Here is a 22716-nt window from a genome sequence, read left to right as displayed (position 1 = left end):
TAGTGTGGCGGTCAATGTGTTAAATAATTCCTATTACTGTTTTAAATCAAGGGTTGGCAAACTTTTTTTTCTGCAAAGGGTCAAATACTAAGTATCTTCAACTCTGCAGGCCGGTCTCCGTCCGAACTGCTGTAGCAGCCAGAGACTACTGTGAAGGAGCGGGTGGGCTACGTTCCAGAGAACTTTGTTTCTGGAACAGGCCTGTAGTCCCAGCTACCGGGCAGGCTGAGGTGGGAGGAGCCCTTGCACCCCTGAGTTCTGAGGCCAGCCTGGGCAAGAGACCTAAAAGAGAACAGTTTTAGGCAGTGGGCCTTAGTTTGCAGAGCCCTATTTTAAACTAAAAGTGGTTCAAAAGATGATCATAATACATTTCAAAATTCTAGAAAATCCTGATTTTACCAAATACCTGAGAGAAATGACCTAATATCTCAAACAGAGCTCTAAGACATCCAACTCCTAAGACTTTACTATTGTATCCCTAAAACCTAGAGGAAAGGCATTAGTCCCTTCATACTGATTGAAGGACTTTCAAAGGACAGATAATAAAAACTCGTGTGACTGAGCTGTAGTGGTCAGGGCCCACGGCAGAGAGAGCAGAGGTAGATGTACCTGGAAAACACCACCTAGATAACCAGAACAATATTGGAAATCAGTTTTCACAGGTTTCCTGATTCTTACAAAAGAATTAACAATGAGAAAGTTTAAGGTGACAATGAGACAACAGTTGGAGTGACAAGCCTAGCAGATAAGCCCAGAGGCACCCTGTGCAGGGGTGGGGGGTTAGGGGCAGCCATTCCCTCCCTTACCCCCTACACACACACACACTCTCCCCCTTCCCTTCTGGGCACTTGAACGCTGCCTAGGAAAACCGAGACACACAAAGAGAAGTTCTGGCTTCAATTCTCAGACCACGGGACAGGATTTAAGACAGTAGCCAGGAGTCCCAAATTGCCGCAACAGCAGCCCCCAACCTGGGAGCCAGTCACCTGCAAGAGACAGAATCCACAGGAGCACCAAGTCGATGAGATTCTCAAATGCCGTTATTATCAACCAGACACAAAAATACCTCAAAATGTACTGAATTCAGTTTAGTGCAGCACTCTGTAACTATAAAAGGTTGCAACGAATATTAAATTACAACTACCGCCGCGGGGCCTCAGTGGGAAGGGACTGTACAATTTTTAGACAAATAGAGGAAGTCCTCATACAAGCTGGGGAAATGGCCACAGGGCACCAACTAACTTGTGACACAACTCTGACCTTCCACACTCATCTGTCAGGGAGGGACGCAAACCGATGGCTCCAAGGTAAGCAACCTCTATGGCTGTCTCATCACAGAACCCTACCTACTGCCACACCAGTCAGACCTTTGACAGACTACTATCAACCAGGCAAGGTGTTTCCAACAATGGTGCAATTGAAACACCCCAAATCCCAGGGGTGGGAAGCAACCTCCTGACAATGGATGATAAACACACAAAGCAAGCAAACTAGCAATAATTCTAAATGCATTCATGCCAAGTTAGTTAGGGCCCAAAAAAATGCCCCTATATATTTAAAGGTCCTGTTTACCCCTTAACTACCATTCCTCTTTCCATCCTCTCTTCCCCACTTCCCTCCTCCCCTCCCCACCTACTTCCCCCTTCTCTGTTCTTCTGCTGCTGGCTTTCCTAGTGGACAGCTGCATCTCCAAAGCAAATCATTAAGAATTTGGGAGAAGCCCGCTACCACTGTTTGAACAATCTGAACAAGCCGCACACTCTCTCCACCCTTTCTGCAACAGATCCAGCTTAACCTGTCTCCATGGTAACCTAAAGCCACTGGGCCTCTCCCCTCCAAGCTCAGTGTGAAGTCTTAACGCCCCCACTTAGGTGTCCCCACCTGTGGGCAGACGCAGCCATGGCGATGTGACCTGAATGAGGACTCCGTGGGAGAGAAGAAATCAGAGCAATGACGTGAAGAGAGAATGTACCAGCCCCTTACCTTTTGTCCTTTATCCTTCTGAAACACAAAGACGGGAGGAGCAATGGCAGGCTTTTCTGCAAAAAGAAAAATTGGTTTTTTTCCCCCCAACACTATATTCATACAGTAAACAAAGCTACATTGGTTTGTAATAAGTTAAATATATATATATATATAAAGCTAGCAACTCCAAAGAACATCATATCCCTTAGAGCAGCTTCTTGACACGAACGCGTGGACGTGTGGGTGTGTTCGGTCTGTGAAACTGCAATGCTCGATGGCATGGCAATGCCCTTTTCTGTATGCACATTATTTACTCAATAAAGAGCTTTCGAGACTCGCCGAGAGCAGGCTTGTACACCAGAGTGGGAGTGTGGTGGGGAGTGTGCCAGGCACTATGTGGTGCCAACAACTGCGGCCCTGCGGGAATGTGGCGTACAGATGCCAGATTTTTATGTGGAACCTCCTAAATTTCCAATGCAGGAGACTAATTTAGTTTTTATTTTTTTAATTTGCAGGCCCAAGAACGACCGGTCTGTACCAGCTGGGCACGCTACGTGTGCTCTTTGGAGAGCCAGCCCAGGCCATGCAGGCCGAGCATTCAACCTGATCTCCAGTGAGCACTGTTAAGCAGCGAGAAGTCACGGAGTTGCTGCCAGTCTGAGAGTCCATCTTGAACAGCTGCTGTTGAAAGAAGAAACACTTTGGGATGCTCTGTCACTTGATGGGACAAGAGCAATGCAGCCTGTAGTTCCCGTGAAACACCATTTGTCTCCTACCCAGGGGCAGCCAAATCTACAGCCCTTTGCACTTGCCCTGGCGTGAGTGGCAGCCAGCTAGGAAGACCCATTGGCTGCAGATGAGGGGACATGCAGATGAGGACTGCCTTGACCCCACAGGGGAGGCCAAGACAACACCTGCCTCACGGCCTCAGGCCTGGGTGCTCCTGGGGCCTCCTTCCCCATTCAAGCAAGAGGAGCTCGAATCCGGGGGCGCCTGCTGCGTGCCGTGCACTGGGGCCTCTGTGGCGAGCGGGACTCGGGCACGGCCCTGCTCTCATGGGGCCCCCGGTCACGCCCTGGCACAGCATTACCATGAGGGCATCCGTCTGGGCTCTGGCCTGGCTGGTCTGCTCCAGTGTGTGGGCAAGGTCCCGGGGAAGAGGGGGCTGTGCTAGGGTCTCAGCGGGGAGAGACGGAAGGGAGAGGGCAGGGGGTGGCCACACTGAGGATCTGGAAGAATGCTGTAGAAGGTGCTGGGAAGCAGGTGTCTGTTCAGGCTGAAAAAGAGAACAGTTTGGGGAAGGGGGAGAGAGGATGGATGTGGGGAGACGGGGTGGGCGGCAATTGAAAGTGGAAAGGGATGGCACCAGGATGACCAAACCAACACCATCCCACTCCTGCAGAAGTAGGACAGACACTGTCTTGAGCTTGGGGCAACAGTCCGCAGGCAGGCAGCCCACGGATGCTGACAATCCCTCTACCCTGCTCCCTGAAGCCTTGCTGCACCTGGGTCCAATTCACCGCACACAGCAGCGGCAAATACAGGGTGAATAACACTGACATACACAAGATCCAAGGCCTGCAAAAGAGCAGGTGGGGGCAAAGGGGTCTCCAACCAGCCTTCCAGGCCTCCGTACGCAGCCATCTCCCTGGCACAGCATGTAGCTGCTACTCGACAAGCTCGAATGAACGTGCCTATGCTGGACAATAAATGATGCCAAAGGAACACTGCAGGGACTCTGGGGACAGAGCAGCAGCTTGTCCACACCATGTCTGCCGGGGGATCCTAGAGGCCTTGTGGCGCTGCCCCTGTACCCTACAAACCAGGTCCCAGCCCCCCTTCTGCGTTCGACTCCCCACCGGCTGCAAGGTGCCGAGATGCACAGGAAGCTGCTAGGGTTTTGGCCATCGCGGCACTGCCCAGCCCCGTCTTCTTTAGGGAACCACCCCTGCAACACCCCCACGGGGTTCAGAGGGAGCCAGTCTCAGCCCTGGCTCCAGCCCGATGAGGAGAGTATTGTAGGCCTGGCCCCAGGGGACACAGCAGCATGTGATGGAGGCCTTTTGTTGGAGCCCTGGGGAAGGGGCGCTCTCTTCCTGCTGGGGCTGCTGAGCTGGTGGGAGATGACCCTGGGGCTGCCAGCAGCCACGTGTCACAAGCGGCCCTGGACCAGAGCCAACCCAGAGGGAAGCAGAGCCAGAGACGGAAGAGCAAATTCTGGTGACGCTGGTGGAGGCCCTCAGTCAAGCTTGGCCCAAAGCTAGCCTGCACCCAGACTTGTCACTGAAGCCAGCAATGCCAGTTTGAGCTACGTTTCTGCCCCTTGTCACAAACAGACTCCAGCCGGAGAGAGGCACGGTGTGGCCACTGCAGACTTAATTGAACACACGCTGTCCTCGGCACTGTGGAGAAGAAACCCTGGACTAGCCTCAGAGTGAAGCTAACACGCTTGCTTTTCTTCCCAGCAACATCGCCACCTGTCCGCTGCGTATTTACGGTTTATAGTCTGTCTCCCCTGCCGAGTTACAGACTCCCTGAGTCAGAGACTCTGTTCTGCCCTCCTTGGCATCCCGTGGCCCAAGAACAGTACTTGGCATCTTGGCGTGCTGCAGGGACTCGACAAATACCTGACGAAGGGACGAACGCAAGGCAAGGGCACAGTGCCAGGTTAGCGAGGAGGGGCTGGAACGGAGAGAGGGTCATTGGGGTGGGAGCAGAAGAGCTTTCTGCTGGAGAACCGTGTTGGCTAATCCTCACGTTGCCCAGAAGTGACCTTGGCCATGTGGGCAACTCCGGGAAGCCTGGGCCACCTGTCATGTGAAGGCCCAGAGCTTTCGGGACACACGGCGGGGTCCAGGGCACAGGCCAGGAGAGGGCCCCTCTGATGAAGGAACATCTCTGTACTGCACCTGGGCTCGCTGCTCAGCCAGAAACAGAGGGAGGCTGCGGAAGGGGACACAGGGGTTGAGCTCTGAAAGCAGAACCCAGAGAACAGGAAAGCTGGGGTGACGTCCAATCAGACCCTCCCTAATACCTCCCGTCTCCTGCTCCCCACCCTGACACCGCTCAGACCTTCTTTCTTGGCCTCTACTCTCAGCCTCTTAAATCTGGCCTCCACAGAGCAGCCAGAATCACGGGTGTGAAACGCACACTCTAAACTGCAATGTCCTTCCACAGATGAGGGCCCGAGCTCCTCTGGACGGGTCACGCCCTGGCCACTCTCGCTCCGCCTTCCACCTGACCACAGTGGTGAAGAGCCTGTTGTCCCCTGCATGCCCCATGTTTATGACGCACTCCTGGACTCCTGCTTGGTTTAGTCTCTCTGCCTAGAACACACGCTCACCTTCTTCTGCGTGGCCAGCACTTGCCCCTGCGCAGACCTCACCTCCTGCAGGAAGCTCCCAGCCTGCCCTGCACACCTGCCCTGACCACCCCCCACCCCCCAGGCTGCCTGCTAGGGAGGCCGAGACCACAGCCACAGCCACAGCATCCAAACAGCTCCGCCCCCAGCAGGTTACACGGCGCATGCTGTGTAGACACCATCCAATCAGTGTTTGAATTAAACTCCTTCTCTACTTGTTCACACACAGAACACCAGCTGCTGTGCATGCACATAAATGTTCACTAAGCCTGTTCTGTGCTGGGCACCATGGGAAAAGCAGAGACCAGGAGGCTGAGGGCAGAAGACCTACTGGGAAAACATGCGACGGGGGTTGCACGTGGCAGCCTGGCACTGCGGAGCCCTGGCGCTCCTACAGGGGTTTATTGGTCCACTGACGGCACCTAGGACTGGAGCTCTACAGGAGTGGGGCCTGTCTTCTGTGTCTTCCATGCCAAACACAACTTCACACGTAACCGGCACTCAGCCGGCAGTCACGGAAGGAATGAAATGCAGCACGCCACAAAGACTAGGCCCTGGTGAGGCACAGTCAGGGCTCCCCAGAGGAACAGGACCAACAGGATACAGCAGCGGGAGACGACTGCGGCAGGACCCCTGCTGGCGGCAGGCTTGGTGTTCGACTAACCCAGCCACTGCACTAGGAAAGCACAGAAATGAACTTTCGTCACCTCTCCGCCCCAAACACAAAGCATCACAGGTACACACTCTGCATTCTGCTCAGCTCTGGGAGGCCCTAACGCCTGTCAACTGCAAACTGGTACCGATGCCCCATTGCACAAAGGATGGCCCCATACGGGCAGCCGTGGACACAGACTGTTTCTGCAACCACCCTTCATCACCAGGCTGCTGTTGGTTACGTCAGCGCGTAAGCCGCTACGTGAAACCCAAGTGTGGGGAGCGCACAGGGACCAGAAGCAGCGAGGCTTCTATGACCTGCTTTAATTCTCAGCCCAGCTTCTCTTCCGCAGGTCAGGGGAAAACCACCACTGGAGATTTCTAGAGACGCAGACCACCATGAAGACCCAAAATATTGAAATACTGATCAAATGCAGACTATTCGATCCAGATTCTGTCACACAAGTGGTTTTTTGTAAAACGGTCCAGTAAAATGCTCCCTGATCAACTTAGTATGTACAAAAGCAGTCTGCCTGGAGACTGGCTAGACACAGCAGCACTGTGAGAGTTCAGGAGACCAACAGAAAAGACCTGTTTGACCAAATGTTTCCGATATTCTCTGACCAGGGAAGCCACCTTTCCAGGAACCCTGTGACAGGGCCTAAGAACGACGTTTCACGGACGACTGTGGCCAACACTGGTGTGTGACGTGGGTGGGATTCAGAGCCTCTCCTGCTTGGCCCCACAGGTCACCTCAAACAACGACCCTGTCTGTGGGTGGTGCGGGCTCCACTGACTGGGTCGCGTGCGGTGCTTCCTCTCTGGCCTCATCTGGGCTCTCCAGGGCACTGCATGCCAAGTCCATGTGGCTATGGTCTCATTGAACACCGCAACCAGCAGCCTCCTCCTGTGCCCTCCCCAGCTCCTGTGCGCAGATGGCACCCAGCTTGAGTGCAATGCGGATCCATGCGACGATCACAGACCTAGGCCAGGGAGAGCCCCCTGTCTGCTCCAAGCCCCCAGGAGAACAGCAAGGGGGGTGAGCTGGCTGGCATCTCGGCCCCCAGTGCAGCTCCCCTCTCGACCCCTGCTCCCTTCCACCGAACTGCAGGCCCAGATGCAAAGTGGGACAGACCAGCTGTGATACCCAGGACAGGGCTCGTGTCCTGGCCATTGCTAAGAATCCAGCAGGCCTGGGCACGGAAAGCTGGGCCAGCTCTGCTCTCCTTTCAAGCCTCTGCCAGCTGCTGGGGACCCTCTGCCCTGCGCGTCATCCTCCTGTGGCCGTGGCTTTCAGGGTGCTTTTTCCCACGCCCCCCAGCTGCTCGTGGGATTCACGGATTCCATCAATATTCATGCAGCAGCTACTACAACTTTCAGCAACTCTGCACATCCGAGCACCCGCTGTGCACCAGGCACCACATCAGCCTGTGGGGACGTGGCGGTGACACAGATGCATCCCCTGCCTGCCAGGAGCTGGCATCAGACTTTAACTGAACATTACAAGGCAGAGGAGGCCCTGGGAGGGTAGAACTGGGGCTCCTAACCCAGTAAGGCCGCAGAAAAGGAGTGAAACCAGGGAAGGCTTCTTGGAAGAGGTGCTGAGTGGAAGGACAAGCAGCATTTGGCCAGGCGACCGGGAGTAAGAGGAACGCGACATCGAGAGTGAGGAGTATTGGAGAATTGGGAGGTCAGGCGGTGCCCGTAGTTAGCCTGGTGCTGTGCCAGCGCTTGGACACACCTTGAGGACAAACTGAAAACAGGAGCAAAGTGGGTGCACCGCCACCCTGCCCTGGGCCCGAGGCCTGCACACTCACACCTGCATGGCCAGCGGAGAGGTTCCTGGAAGGCAAACTCAGGCAGTTCCTGAAATACCTTTTTCAAGGAAATGAGCCAAAGACCACTGCAAAGAAGGGGGGAGGGTCCTGGTGGAAGGTGGTCTCTTGCCCTGGAAGGACACAGGATCCCTCCTGACCCGAGGGGCCACAGACTCTTCTCCCTGCAGGGAGCTGTAGGTCTCTGGGAATGGGGGGTCTCAAGGAGGTGGACCCCTCCTCTAAAGCAAAAACCACCGACCCTGGACCCAGGGAAACAGAACAGGTCCACGGCTGATCCGCGGCTGGGCTGCGCGTGTGGGAAGTCCACAAATCCTCGCCCAGAGTCATCTCTGCAACTTGGTGTACGACATCTTTGCCTAGGGAGAGGGCCCAGAAACTGCCCCCCCAAACAGTATGGTACGGAGGGTCAAAAGCAGCATAGTTTTAAACAGCTTGACACTTGAGCGAATTTCAACAGTGGGCTTCCTGGCACCACCGCAACAAGAACGTCCCCAGGGACCAAGATGCAAAGGTTTTTATCTGTGTCTTTTCTACCAGGAGAGTGACTGGAGGCAAAACCTTTACACAAAATGGCTTATGTGTCTATTTCAGAGGCAGCAGGGAAGGAGAGCAACAGTAGAATGTCTAGCTCCGTAGCCTGTCTAAGGAGGAAGGAGAGCCCGTTGGGATACGGTGGGTGGCGGGAGCTGCCCAGACATGAGGAAAGGGGGTGGGACCCTGCTGCCCACTGCAAGCAAGGGAAGGAGCTGGCTTGAAGCCCAGAGGTGGCCTGGGGCAAAAGAGCGTGTTTCCCAGTCCTCCTGGGTAACAGGGGTCGTAGAAGCGTGTCTGTAGACGTCTCCCGGCCCGCCATGTTACACACAGGAGAGACACCTGCATGGGGCTCCCCAAACTCAGGATGGTTTCACCAAGCACTTCTTTACGTGCCAGGTTTTACCTGCATCGTCCTCACTGAATCTGCACAACCACCTTAGGAGGTTGGTTACATCAATGTCCTTATTTTACAGGAAAGGACACAGAGACTCGGGTCCAGTGACTTGTCCAAGGTAGGCCAGGGTCTCCCACCCGGGGGGCCAGACTCGGAAGCCCGTGCTCCCGAGTACCATGGCACCGTCAGGAATAAAGCAGCTGCCAGTTAACGTTCTAGACAAGCACAAACTAAACTAGGGGCCTCGCGACAAGCTCTGGGGTCAGCGCGAGGCCTCTCGCAGGTCACGTGACCGCCTGCCTCAAGAATACCGTGTGCAGTTGCTCCAACGGCAGGCCCTTGCAGAGACTGAAATCCTTTACGACCGTCAAGAAAAGAATCAAAGACGCATTCCAAGGTGCACACTTGGTGGTGAAACAAGTTGCGTTCTGTCTTTGTCTGTCAAATGTCTCACCGTGGAATGCTTTGCCTAACACATTCAGAATCTAAGCTAAACACACACACACACGCACACGCACACACACACACACACACACACACTCGCCTCTCTCCCCTTCCACATGAACTTTCTTTCTTTGCTGCTGCGGAGAGAGTAACAGACACGGTACCAAGGGCAGCCTGCCCCGTGGTAAGCCTTGGCACCCTCTCCCATGGCTGCCTCCAGCCTCTGTCTTGGAGGATCTCCTGTTAAACCTATAATAAACAGAAGAAACGATGCAGCCCCAGGAAAACATATACAGAAGAGAATCTGGAATATCTCGGCCTTTTCTGTTTATTCCCCTCCTGACTGATGATTCCAACACCTGCCAGGAAACTGCCCCCATCTGGAAAGCCACTTAGAATTCTTGACCAAACTGTCAGCGAGGTACTTGTGTAAAATTAGCTTTAATCCTGGGCTGATATGTCTTAATCTTCTTATCTGTGAAAAAAATATGGAAAGCATCTTGCCAACACAAATGACAGTCTATTAATATGTGGCAACTGCTTTAATCTGGCGACACTATCTCAACCCTTCCAGTCATTCACTTTTTCAGGAATTATTATAAACAGTTCTGTGCCGCCACAGAAAGGTAGATCCGTCACTGATGTGTCAGCTCTAGCCCCTGACTAGTTCTTCGGCGAAGAATGCAGCTCATCTCACACCTGCTGTTGCTAGGCGATGCCTCTCTCACTCTCGGTGAGCAGCACGGTCGGGGTGCACAGGCCCAGCTAATGCAGGGCGGTGGCCCCCGGGTAACTCAACTCTTTCCTCAGTACTCATATATATTTCTCCTCTGGCAACTCTCAACCATGCACACAGAGATTACGGGGGCGCAGTGTTTAGAGACGACATCCTACACTTTCTACACTTCTTTCTGGAATGCTCTTCACCTTGCCGTTTCCTTTGCCCACTGAAATCCCAGCCAGTCTCCAAGACTCTAATCTTACTGCCAGACACCTATGCTTCTGACAACAGCAGGAGCTCCGAGCACTGGCTGAACGGCCTTTACTAGACGCCACGGTAGGTGATTTACAGACCTAGGCTCATTTATCACAGCCACAGCCCCACCACATCCTCACGTCCTGCTGGACCACCGCGAGGGCCGAACCATACCTGCCTTCTCTATTTCTACACTCACCGAAGCCCCTGGGGGCAGAACTTGCACTGCAGGCACCTTTGTGCCTTGAACCCAATAGAAAATCCATAAACTTAATCGCACAGAGTCAGCAACGTTGCCTGAAATTGTTGGGAGAAGTTCAGTGATCCAGCTTTGGTGGCACTTTTCTGTTCTCCCACTAGGTGGCGAGACATCAGCGCAGCTGAGGTGCTGTAAAAAGTGGCTGAAGCTTGGGAGAAAGTTCCAGTAGAGAGGACGGAAATCCCCTGTCTAAAGGGAGGCTCGTGGGAAGGAAATCCACGAGCTACAGACTTCTGCTGAGGCAGCAGAGCAAGACTGATGACACTGGGGAGCGTGGGCTCGGGTCTTTGTGTGTGTTCACACCTGCCTCAGCCACCTGCGGTCGGGATCCCGGGCGAGTGAAGGAACTCGCCTCCCTGCACAAGGTCCTCCTTTGTACGGCAGGGATGGTGTTTCGCCCCAGCAGTCTCAGGAAAGAGCACATGAAATGGCGCACACGCAGCGCGTGGGGACGTGGCTGGCGCATACCACGCATTCCATGCTGGCATTGGTATCGTTATTACACTCAGAGGACTGCAAAGCAAACACATGGATGCCACCTTAAAGCGAGCGCCTTGGATTCAAGGACAGCCGCCAGCCGCCAGGCCCCCAACACTGACTGGTGAACGCCTTACAGTTTGGCCCCTGCCAAGGAGCGGAACAATTAGATCCAAGAGCTGCCTGGACACCCAGGACACTGAACGCAAGCGCTCTGCTGCTCAGAACCCCTGAGCCCTCCTGAGGCTGAAAGAAACACTGCGGTGAGGTCACACCTTGCCCTCGTCAGCAGGATTTACCGAGACCCTGTTCTGTGCCAGGCACCGAGCTCCGTACCGGAGACAGGGATGGGGAGGCAGACAAGGCCACAGCTCCCTAGTGGGAGAAGAGAGAAGACAAACACCTGGCTGCATGCGGACAACTGGACAATTCTGGAGAGAGGCGCTCTAGAGAAAAAAGCAGGATGGTGGCAGGGTGAGTGGCTGGGGACAGCTTCTCTGAAGCTGAGACCTGAGGAGAAGGGATGAGCCAGGTGAAGGTGGGGGGTCCCCAGGTGAAGGCGGCCGCCCCCCCCACCCCAGTACAAAGGGCCTAAGTACAGACGGAGCCTGGAGGCCCATGTGACAGGGAGGAGGGTGGAGAGAGCAGGGTAGGGCCCAGAGGCCGTGCAGAGGAGTCTGGATTTATCCAGCGTAAAGGTTCCAACCCACACTCTGGGCTCTCAGGACCCAGCGGCCACCACAGTGAATGCTGCAAAAACATCCTTTCCCCTCTGAGCAAAGGGCAGCCCGTTTTCTCACCCTCACCCCCTCACACTCATGCTCTGCTCTCACAGATGCAACGTGGGGATTTACTCTGGGTAAACAAGTTCCCAAAAGTCTGTGTGGCAAACCTGGGGGAGTTTAATTTAGCAAAGGCATTTTAAACTTACTGCAAAATGCAAAGGCTGCCTTCTAAACATGTGCGTGGAGTAACTACTACTGTCTCTATGACTTCCTACTTCTCTCTGGACACCATAAATAGCAAGAGCGAATGTAGTCAACTACGTGGGTCAGTTCTCAGGAGGACAAGTGCCCATGAACTGGATGCTGCTGACCCACTGGAAAGGACGAGTGTGGGCTCCCAGACTCAGTGGCTACAGACAGGCACGCTGGCCCCAGCCAGCCCTCTGCTTACATGGCCTTGGGCTTCAGACCCTGTGAAATGGAGCAGCCCGGACCTGGAGCGTCTCTAAAAGTTGTTCCCAGCTCTGACATTCTGCCAGGTCCTCACCTTGGACCTGAGACGGTGCTGAAGGTCAAGGAAAATACTGGTCCTGGGGAAACGAAGTCCACGATGCCTGCTTAGCTGCCAAAGGCCATGAAGGAAAAGGAAGGTTGGGAGGATGAGCCCTAAGCTCTAAATAGCAAATAATTTATTCCTGGATAGGAATTTATTTAATCCTGGTTATTTATTTAATCCTGTAACCCAGTGGGTCTCACACAAGAGTAATTCACCCCAATGGAGACAGTGGCCAACGTCTGGAGACATTTTTGGTTGTCATGATGGGGGGCGGGGCACTGCTCCTGGCACCTAGCGGACAGAGACCTGGGATCCTGACCAACATCCTATGATGCACAGGACAATCGCCTCCACCAAGAATGATCCGACCCCAAATGTGAACAGTGCTGAGGTTAAAAAACCTTGCATTCATTACTTGGGAAAAAAACTAAGTTAGATACTGAACTTCTATTATACACCAAAATAAACTCCCGATGGATCAGATGGCACAAACCAGCTTAAGCAATTCACTTCTTCTCTCCCTCCTCACTCAGTGTGGACTTTGCAGTGGTGTCATCATCGCTCACTGCAACCTCACACTCCTGGGCTCCAGAGATCCTCCTGCCTCAGCCTCCCGAGTAGCTGTGACTACAAGGTACGTGCCACTGCACCCAGATAATTTTTCTTTTTTTTGCAGATACAAGGTCTTGCTATGTTGCTCAGGCTGGTCTAGAACTCCTGACCTCAAGTGATCCTCCATCCTTGGCCTCCCAGTGTGCTAGGATCACAGGTGTGAGCCACCGTGCCCAGCCAGTGTGTAGATTTAGATGTGTGCAGCACCCTAGGACTTCATTAGCCCAGGTAATTACGGAATGGCAAGTCTCTTGGTTGTCGACAAAAATCCCTTAACCCCATGGTTCTCAACTGGGGGCGATTCTGCCCCTAAGAGGACACTGGGCAATGTCTGACATTTTTCCTTGTCATGACTGGGAGTGGGTGGGCTGGCTGGGTGCTACTGGCATCACGTGGGGGGAGGCCACAGATGCTGCTAAATCCTACATCCTACAATGCCCACGATGCCCCACGAGCCCCAGTATCGATAATGCCGAGGTGGAGAAACCCTGCTGTGACTCACAAGGAGCCTGTTCTCCGCCTAGGCATCCAATCAGAAGAAGCACAGCTAGTAGTAACCGACGGCTAGCCCCACATGCCGGTGGGTCAATTACCCGACACACACTCTTCTGTCACAGACAACCCTCAGACTTGCTAATTTACCATGTCACAGATGCAGGGACTGAGGACAAGCAACGTGCCCGAGGTTCTGGGCAAGTAAGTGGCAGAGGTAGGACGTGATCCAAGGACAGGCAATCCAGGTGCTTCCAACTGTGCCACAGGTGCCAACTGCAGCCGCTCTGGCTCACAGTTCCCTGGAGGCTGGAGAGGCGACGGAGAAACCCACAACCGCTGTCGCCACAGGCCCACGCGGGTCCTGTGCGCGGGGGCTCCGCTAGCACTCGCCAGTGGTTCTCAAACTTGCCGCTCTCAAGCCCCCTCCACACTCGTCACTGACCGAGGGTCCCCAAGAGCTTTTATAAATGTGGGTTATAGCTACTGATACTTACTAGAGATCAAACCTAAGGAAATGTCAAAATATTTATTAATTTAAGATAATAATAAACTCAGGGAAGGTTTACCTAAATAACATATTTTTATGAAAAATAACTTTTCCAAAACAAAAATATCAGAAGAGGGTATTATTTTACATCTTGATAAATCTCTTTAATGTCTGGGGCTTAAGAGAATATAACTGGATTTTCTTTTTCCTCTCTTTCTTTTTTTTAAGAGATGGAGTTGCTGGCTGCTATGTTGCCCAGGTTGGCCTCGAACTCCTGGGCTCCAGTGATCCTCCAGCCTTGGCCTCCTGGGTAGCTGGGACTACAGGTGTGCATCACCACACCTGGCCTGAACTCTCTCACCTGCGTCTGTAGTTCCCCTATTGCTAGATCACACATCATACAAGGCCTGGGAATAAAACTCCACTGTCCGTTAATGAGAGAATGAGAATAAAAAAGGCAAATACTGTCCCTGTATTATTATAAAAAGTTTTGAACTTGTAGTCCTCTTGAAAAGGTCTTGGGGAGTCTCACGGGTCCTGGACCATCTTTGAGGACCACTGCCACGTGCTACTCTGAGTACCAGCACTCCAAGGACACTGAATCCTGAACTAACCACAGACCACGAGGAGTTTTACGCTGAGGTACTATGCTAAAGAGCACTGAGTGCAGAGACTGTCCAGTCTAAGAGGCTGTATGACCGGACTGAAACCCAAATGCCGACCAAGGTCACGCAAGCCCCAGGAGAGAAGGAAGTGGGCTAGGCCCTAAGCAACACCCTGGAGACACTGGTGTCCAGGAGGGTGCGCAGTCTGTCTCAAGGACGGCAGCCGCTCCTCAGCCCAGGGGAATCGTTACTGGGCAAGAGCACGCAGGCCAAGGGTGGTTGCTGTTTTCCAAGAGAAATCAGAAATCTGGATTTCTCCCCGCCTTGAAATCTCAGAATTTTTAAGTGTTGGCTCCTAACTAAAAACAAACAAAAACCTAAACGGGCAACATTAATGTCTGCTTGCACCTCAGGCAAGTTTGTGACTTCTGCCTGTGGTTTTCAACTCTGGCTTCCAGTCTCGAAACATCTGTGGAGCTTTGAAAAACTACAGACACCCTAGAACTCCTGGAATCATCTCCAATGGTGCAGCCCAGGCAGTAGCTTTTATTTTCCTCATCAACCTCCTTCAACAAGCGTGAAGTGCAACCGGGGCTGAGAGTCACACTGAGTGCTGTGCCACAGCGTTAGTGACAAGACTCCCCTGTAGACATGCTGGGGGGCAGGGGGACAGGGGGTTTATCTGAGAGGTTCCATGCCCTATCTTTCTCTATGGAGTCACTACAGTACTTCACCTGGACCACAACTCCTCCTAAAACAAAACAAAGAAACCTTGCTGCCCTGCAGCCACCACTAGGTCCTGAACAGATAACGATGCAAATCCCTGTGCCTTGCGATTGCTTCAAAGTACCATGGAGAGCTACCAAGGCTGGGCCAAGCCAATACCAGCCACCTCTGCAGTTCTGGCCTGTCTCTCGCTGTTTTCATGAATGCTGCTCTCCTCTCACATCCCCGAAGGGCATCCCACCCCTCCCCAAACGTCCCCCATCTCCCACTACACCCTCGCCTACTCTCTCAACAGAATAGGTCTGACCTCACTCACGAGGCTGGAATTCAACCCGTACCTAAAATGCCCCCTTCCCCACCCCCAAACACTGTGCCTCCCCCAGATGGCAGTCTAAGCTGACCCACTCTAACCTCACCCAATTCCAGTCACCTCCACTCACTCCAACGACCTCAGAGTAGCGCACACACCAGGTCCTGACAGACCCTAACGCCCAGCGAATGCACAAGGGCAACTCGACTGCTGGGAAGATTCCATTTCCCAGCTAACTGAGGCAGGCTGAAGACGCGGTTGAAACGCTTTGCAGAACTATAAGCCCTTCTGTGTCTACACAGCATCCTGGGCAAAACTTAAACTTTCTTCAAAGTGTATAGAGACTCTCATCACGTCGCCCCTCCGCTACCCCCAGGCTCCCTCGGCCACAGACACAGGAGGCACAGGCAAGGTGAAAGATACGTTCAGATCTCAAGACAAATCCCAGGGGTAATTTTTATCATAAATTCATGAAAATGTTCAAACAGCTATTTCTTCCTTATCCTAAAAACAAAGTTTAGGGCAGGGGAAGGGGACAGTGAGAATCGCATGAAATGAGGAGTCCAACTGAGTTCTAGTGAATCAATAAAAATTCAGTTGCGTCTCATCGTCTCGGGGGTTAGGTTTTTAAATCAACAGTAAGGTCCAAACTGAGAAAAGACAAACCACTCTTGAAAATCTCTCTACCTCACACTCCGTCAGGCTTTTAGATTAGTGGTTCTCAATTGGAGGTAATTCTGCCCCCAGGGGCCATTGGCAATGTCTGGAGACATTTCAGTTGTCATGACTGGAGGGTGGGGCTAGAAAGGTTGCATTATTGGCATCTAGTGAGGGTAGAGGCCAGGGAGACTGATCAAATCCCTACAATGTGGGGCAGTCCCCCATTGCAGGGAATTATCTGGCCCCCAAGGTCTACAGTGCTGAGGTGGAGAAACCCTGGGCTGGGTGATCACTCAGGGACAGGCAGGACCGAACTCAGGAGGAAGGAAAGCCCAGCACCTGCTGGTCTCCCATGACAGGCTCAGTTCAGGGCCATCTCCAAGTGGGGCAGGGCCACCTGCACTATTTAGACTCTTTCTTCGCCAAACATCCTACAATGCATAGGATGGAGAATTATCCAGCTCAAAATGTCAACTGTGCCAAAGCTGAGAACCCTGCTTCATGCCGTTTCCCGTGTTTCCACCATGTATGTCCACAGGCCAGAAAGGAATTTATATGATATCTTCTAATGCTGGGATCTAGACTCCGGGGATGTCCTATAGTCCAAAAATTCTTTGCGCACCTTCTCCCCATTCTTCTTTACTGTTCCCAGGGACAAACTCCACCTTCAAATCATGATGTCAGTCTATAAAGCAGAACAACTCTAGAGACAGGATGATTAATGAGTTTGGGAGGTATCAACAGTGAAATGCTGAGCAGGGGAGACTATCCCCGGACAGTGTGAGACACGCACACACACTCTCCCAGGAGAGAGGTCCAAATGGACTTTAACAGACTTTAACAGGACTACCAACAAAGGGCCATGGGAGTTGCTGTCACCATCCATGAGTGGATCACCATGGCAACAAGAGCCATGGCAACAGGATGCTGTACTGGATACACAACTGAAAACATGTCCTTGTGCATGAGTGCGGCACACCTAACCTGTACTACTCAAACCAGTGGGTCTCAACTCTGGCTGCATGTCAGAGTTGTCTGCGCTGCTAACTGTTCAGACGCCCAGGACCCAAGCAGCACCTCACAGAATCTGCAAGGCGTGGGCACTGAGTATCTGTGGTTTTCAGAAAGCTCCCCAGGTGATACTGATGCCCCACCAGGCGGTATCGGGACGGCCACTGCTCAGACGGACACAGAGGTGGGACTGGCCCAGAGAAGACAGACAGCGAATGGAGGAGGAGCTGTGAGCATGGAGCAACTGAGGATCCCACTCTGGGAAGGCAGAAGCCAAGAAGACATCTGACTGGAGTTTACACAGCAAGAGAAAAAGCATGTCTATGTGGCAGTCCCTAAAGCTTCAAAATGTATAGGCGAGGAAGTCCCCCTTTACATAGTGAATAAGAAATTAAACACCCTAGCAGACTGAAAGCCAAACCAGAAATGGAGTCAAGAAACACAGAGCCACTGATTAGAGGATGGCAGGGATATCTGAGGCACAAAGATCCACTAAGATTGTCAGAAGCAAAATGCTAGGTGAGGGTGGCACTTATTAGGGAAAAATTTGAAGTACAAAACACTCCATTTCTCTGACACTTTTCAGTTCAACTATGCCATTTACAATGGACAGCTCATGTGCCCAGCATATGCTAGAAACAGTGTCCCCTGGAAAACTGCAATGCATAATTTCCCCTGTGTGCTCAAATGTGTTCCTCACAACAGGGTCTTCACTGATGAATTCATTCACTCAGCTAGTGTTTCCTGGATTTCTGCTCTGTGCCAGGCACTGTTCTAGATGCAGGGGACCCATCAGTGATCACGACAGATAAAAATCCCTGCCCTTACGGAGCTTATATCCTAGTGGAGGGGCAGTCAAACAAACAAGTGAAATCTAGTGTGCTTGGGTAGTGACAAGCAGGGTAAAGGGAATAAGGAATGTGGGTATGACTTAAGATGGTGGCCAGAGAAGTTTCCAGTAATAAAATAACATATAAGTAAGAACGAACAAGCTATTATCTGGGGGAAAATGGTTTCAGTCAGAGGAACCAGCAGGAAAAAAAGGCTAAAAGGAAGAAGTGTATGGACCATTCAAGGAAAACTGAGAGTGCCAAGGGGGGGTTAGAGCAGAGCAAGTGAGGGACAGAGTAGAGAGACAGGACAGGGGGGAGTCAGGGGTTCACTCTGGCTTCTGGGTTGAGAAGTTTTCAGATGGGTAAGGGGGGTGGAAAGGGGGGCCCAAGTGGTGGTGAAAAGTGGTCACCCTCTGGAAACGCCGTTAGGGTAAAAGTGGTAGAATTTACTGCGGAGTATGAGAGACAGAAGGGAGTCGGGGTGACTTCAAGGTTTTGGGCCTGAGCAATTCAAAGAATGGACTTGCTGTTTACCACAGTGGGAGAAAGACTGAGATGCGCAGGTTTTGGTGGTGGGGGAGGGTAAGAATTTTGTTTTGGACGTGCTGTTACATGTGCCTGACACATCCACGTGGAGACGTTAAATATGATGCTGCACATGCGAGTCTTGAGTTCAAGAAACTATATGGGCTCAAGATGTAACTATACCAAGTCTGTCATGTTGATTGCCATTTGTACAGTGCCCTTCCTGCCTTTCACTGGACCTCACGAGATGGAATGCCTCAACCTGGCATGGGCTCCTTTACCTTATAAAAGAGGCGCAGCTTAAAATAGCCAAGAATGGGGGGCTCTCAAGCCAGATCACCTTGGTTCACATCTCTGTTCTTTACAAGCTGTGTGTCCTGCCTTGGGTAAGCAGCTTACTCACTCTAACTCAGTTTCCTCACCAAGAGAATGGGGCGAACAGTATCTATGCCTCACAGAGCTTTTGTGAGGAGTACTGCTGGAGATAACAGTGTGCCAAGACGTTGAAAGGTACCTGGGATCATCCCAAATGCTCCACAAGGCTGAGCACTTACTATCCTCATTCATTCATTAGTGCCATTCGGTAGGGAAACCTCCAGACACCCTCCAGTAACAGGCAGCACGGTAGCGGGAGGCAGGCCAGACAGGTAGAGAGCCTGCTTACAGCTGTGCGCTGGGAAAAGGAGGGGGTTAAAAACAGGCCTCGGAAGTCCTGAAGCTACAGCGATAGCAACACGACTGTCGTTGCAACCGGACATCAGCCTTACGGAGTGCTCTGCGGGATTCAGAAGTGTAACCTTGTCAAAAAACACTCAAGTGGGATGTCAGCGCTCCACCGAGAAGGAAATCACCCGGTCTCTCTCTGGAAGGGCAGCCAAAAAAAAAAAGGGGGGGGGCAAAAAGCAGCTAGAGCTTTCTCGGCCCAGATGCTGTGGCTGGGCCTGAATCAGGGGAGACAAGGCGCCCCGAAGGATCTGGGAGGACAGGGGGCTGAGTTCGGGGCAGAGAATGGGTGAAAACCGCCTGGGCTTCCTCTGTCCTCGGCGTGGGGCCGGCCCGCGGAGGATGAGGACCTCACGGGATTAGAGGATGGGCAGCCGGGCCGGAAGAGGGGAGATGCCGGGTCCCCGAGGTCGAGGGCGCTGGGGAGGGAGCGTGGCGCGCTCGGGCCCACCACCAGGCCCCAAGGTGTATTTACATCCGAGGCCCGGGCTGTGAGACCGCGTCTCCCGTCCCCTTCAGCCTGGGGTCTGACCTGCGAAGCGGAAAGGCCTCGACGCTGCGACCCCAGCGGCCTCCCGGCTCCTCTGGCCGGACCGTGGCAAGGGCCGGGGCTGCCGCCGAGTGATGGGTCGGGGCCGGTGAGCCTGGCCTGAGGGGACGCAATGGGGGGCGGCTGCGGGGCCCGCTGGAGCGCTACCCCGGAGCGGACGGGACCCCCGAACTCCGCGGAGCTCCCCCCTCAGGCCTGTGGCCCCTGAATACCCCGCCGCCCGTTCCCCGGCCGCCAGCCGGCCCCCGACGGCGCCTCCCCTACCTTCGTTCGCCAGGTCCGCCATTTTACTTCCTTGAGCCCTCCCACAAGGCCCCGCGCCGGCCCGGGCTCGCCTGCTTTCTGCCAGAAACTCCCGCGCGTGCGCACTTAACAAGCCGACGCCGTGCGAGGCGGACAGCTTCGCGCATGCGCGCTGAGCCCCGCGAGGAGTCGGGTTGCCGATGGCCTTCCCGGCCGGGCCGGGCCGCGCTTTGAGCACGCGCCTGCGCACTAACCGCCCTCCGCCTTTTTTTTCCCGCCGACAGAGGGGGCGTGGGCTGGGCAGGGCAGGGCGCGTGCGCACTGGCAGCACGCACGTAGCAGGCGCTGCAGCCGGGTTGAGGCTTCTGTGTGGCGGTTCGGCTGGAGCCTGGTCTTGACGCCCCCGATTTCCCGCTTGTTTTCCGGGGGGTCCCCAGGGGTGGCAGAGTGAGCCATCGAGCCGAGGCCTTCCTCCAGGTCGATCCCTGGGGCCGCGGGGGCTTTTCACACGTGCAGGCAGGAAGCCTGTTACCTCATGCCTCAGTTTCCCTGCCCCAGGAGCCAGCGCCGTCGGCAAACGCTTATCTGAGGGCGCGCATGGAGGTGGCGGGAGGGCGCGGGGTGGTTGCGTGGGGGACGGGGAAGCAAAGCTCGGAGGTTGAAGAGCACGGGCCTGGGTGGGGGTGGGGCGGCCAGGTGTGAGGAGGGGGCGCGGCTTCGGACGCAGGTGCTGGGGGGGGGGGGGGGGGACGCGGCGCAAGGGACTTGACCTCTTTGAGCCACAACAGTGGGAACCCCGGCACCACCAGACCCCCAACGCCCCTATCATCGCGCTGGGCCTCAAGGTTCTCCATCTGTAGAATGGGACCATTGACCTCACAAGGCTTATGGGAGGATAGTGAACCTCCTGGAGTCATTCTCTACTCCCCTGCTACAAATCCCTCAGCAAATCATGTGGGCTTGGCCTCACTTACAAAATATAGTCCGTATCCACCTGTTCGTACCAGCTTGGTTGTCACCAACCACCCTAGGCCACATTATCCTCATCTCTCCTGGACGACTGAACAGCCTCCTCTCTGCCATCCTCCATTTCATTCTTACTGAGCTCCAGGCTCCATACTGTACGCAGCAGCAGGACGAGGAATCTTTTTAAACTACAAACCAAAAATATAAATATCAAGGGCACATCCATCCTCGATGCTCCCAAAGGGAAGCTGAACTTGGAATAAATTCCAAACCTCTTATTCAGGCGTCCTAAGCCCACTGTACATGGCTCTTAAGCAATACTGTGTTCCCCCTGCTCATTGCAACTCAGCCACGCGGGTCTTTCTGTCCCTGGAGCCCAGCAAACTCACTCCAGCCTCAGGATCTTTGCACATGTTGATCCCTCTGCTTGGGACTTTGTATTCCAGACCTTATGTAGGTTTGAGTCCCAGCCCTGCCCCTTCTAGAAGGGGGTGGAGCAAGTCCTATAACCTGTGGCCCAAATCTGGTCTATGAGCTGAGAGTGTTTTTTTCTTTTTTTTTAACTGGCTGGGGAAAAGATATCAAAAGAGGAATAGTATCTTCTGACATGAAAATTGTATGAAATTTAAATTTCAGTGTCCATATATAAAGTTTTATTTGAAATCAGCCACACTTACTCATATGTTGTCTATGGCCACTTTGGAGCTGTAACAGCAGAACTGAGTCCATTTAACAGAGACTGTGTGGCCAAAAAAAGTATTTACTATTTGTGTCTTTCCAGAAAAAGTTTGCCAACCCCTAATCTAGGACACATGTATTTACATGGTTATCCTATACTTCTCTGTGCAACCAGAGGGGTATGGCAAATGTTTAACAACTGCTTCTCTGGCGGAGAATGTGTATGTTAGTATGAATCAATGTATATGTGCACATGTAGTTTATTGGGGGATGGGCTATATTGAATACCATTAAATATATCCTCAATACTCGATATTTTGCCAGCAGGCTACAGGCATAAGGCACAGACCTTTTTTTTTTTTTTTGAGACAGAGTCTCACTCTGTTGCCCGGGCTAGAGTGCCATGACATCAGCCTAGCTCACAGCAACCTCAAACTCCTGGGCTCAAGCGATCCTCCTGCCTCAGCCTCTCAAGTAGCTGGGACTACAGGCATGCGCCACCATGCCCGGCTAATTTTTTCTATATATATTTTTAGTCATACAGCTAATTTCTTTCTATTTTTTTGGTACAGACGGGGTCTCGCTCTTGCTCAGGTTGGTCTCGAACTCCTGAACTCAAACAATCCGCCCGCCTCGGCCTCCCAGAGTGCTAGGATTACAGGCGTGAGCCACTGCGCCCGGCCGGCACAGATTTTGAGTTAGAAATTCTCTAGGAATAGCTAGAATGTCAATCCACCTGGTCACCTGCAGTGTGTAGAACTCTGGTCTTCTCCTTCCTGCTTGTTAGTTTCATTATATTCAAACTTTCTGTGGGTGGGTCATCTCAGACTTTGCCATCTCTCTGAACCCTCTGACTTTTAATGAACTTCATGCTTTTCTTTTGGTTTAAGTTTACATTAAATAGATATTTTATATCACTGCTTAAAATAGGAAACCACTAAGCTGTGAATAGATCCTTGTAAAAGTAAACATGGAAACAAAACAATGTTTTTAAATTCTTAGTAGTTACTGTTGCCTTCCACGGTGCTAAGCCCAAGCTTGCTTTTTTCTTTGATGTAAAGGGAGATTAGCAAAGTATTAGAGGGTCATTATAGGCATATTATCACCCA

The 22716-nt window shown here is 52.9% G+C and overlaps 1 protein-coding gene across 8 annotated transcripts in view; it reads right to left on the bottom strand.

Moving 5' to 3' along the window:
* RANBP3 (RAN binding protein 3) overlaps positions 1 to 20149 on the bottom strand; it is a 55443-nt gene extending 35294 nt beyond the window's left edge. For 4 of the 8 annotated variants that reach the window (XM_012646263.1, XM_012646264.1, XM_012646265.1 and 1 more), the window contains exons 1-2: positions 19985 to 20133; positions 1984 to 2039 (exon numbers count right to left, since the gene is read on the bottom strand). In XM_012646263.1, coding sequence (XP_012501717.1) covers positions 1984 to 2039; positions 19985 to 20006 — 78 coding nt within the window. In that variant the 5' untranslated portion in view covers positions 20007 to 20133. Of the gene's footprint in view, positions 1 to 1983; positions 2040 to 19984 lie in introns of all 8 variants that reach the window. The other 4 variants (XM_012646268.1, XM_012646269.1, XM_012646267.1 and 1 more) reach the window with 3 other exon arrangements.
* Positions 20150 to 22716: the final 2567 nt, after the last annotated feature.

Source organism: Propithecus coquereli, unplaced genomic scaffold (assembly GCF_000956105.1).
Source record: "Propithecus coquereli isolate 6110/MARCELLA unplaced genomic scaffold, Pcoq_1.0 Scaffold241, whole genome shotgun sequence".
NCBI lineage: Eukaryota > Metazoa > Chordata > Mammalia > Primates > Indriidae > Propithecus > Propithecus coquereli.
The sequence above is the reverse complement of the archived record's forward strand: the minus strand, read 5'-3'. Positions and strand labels throughout refer to the sequence as shown.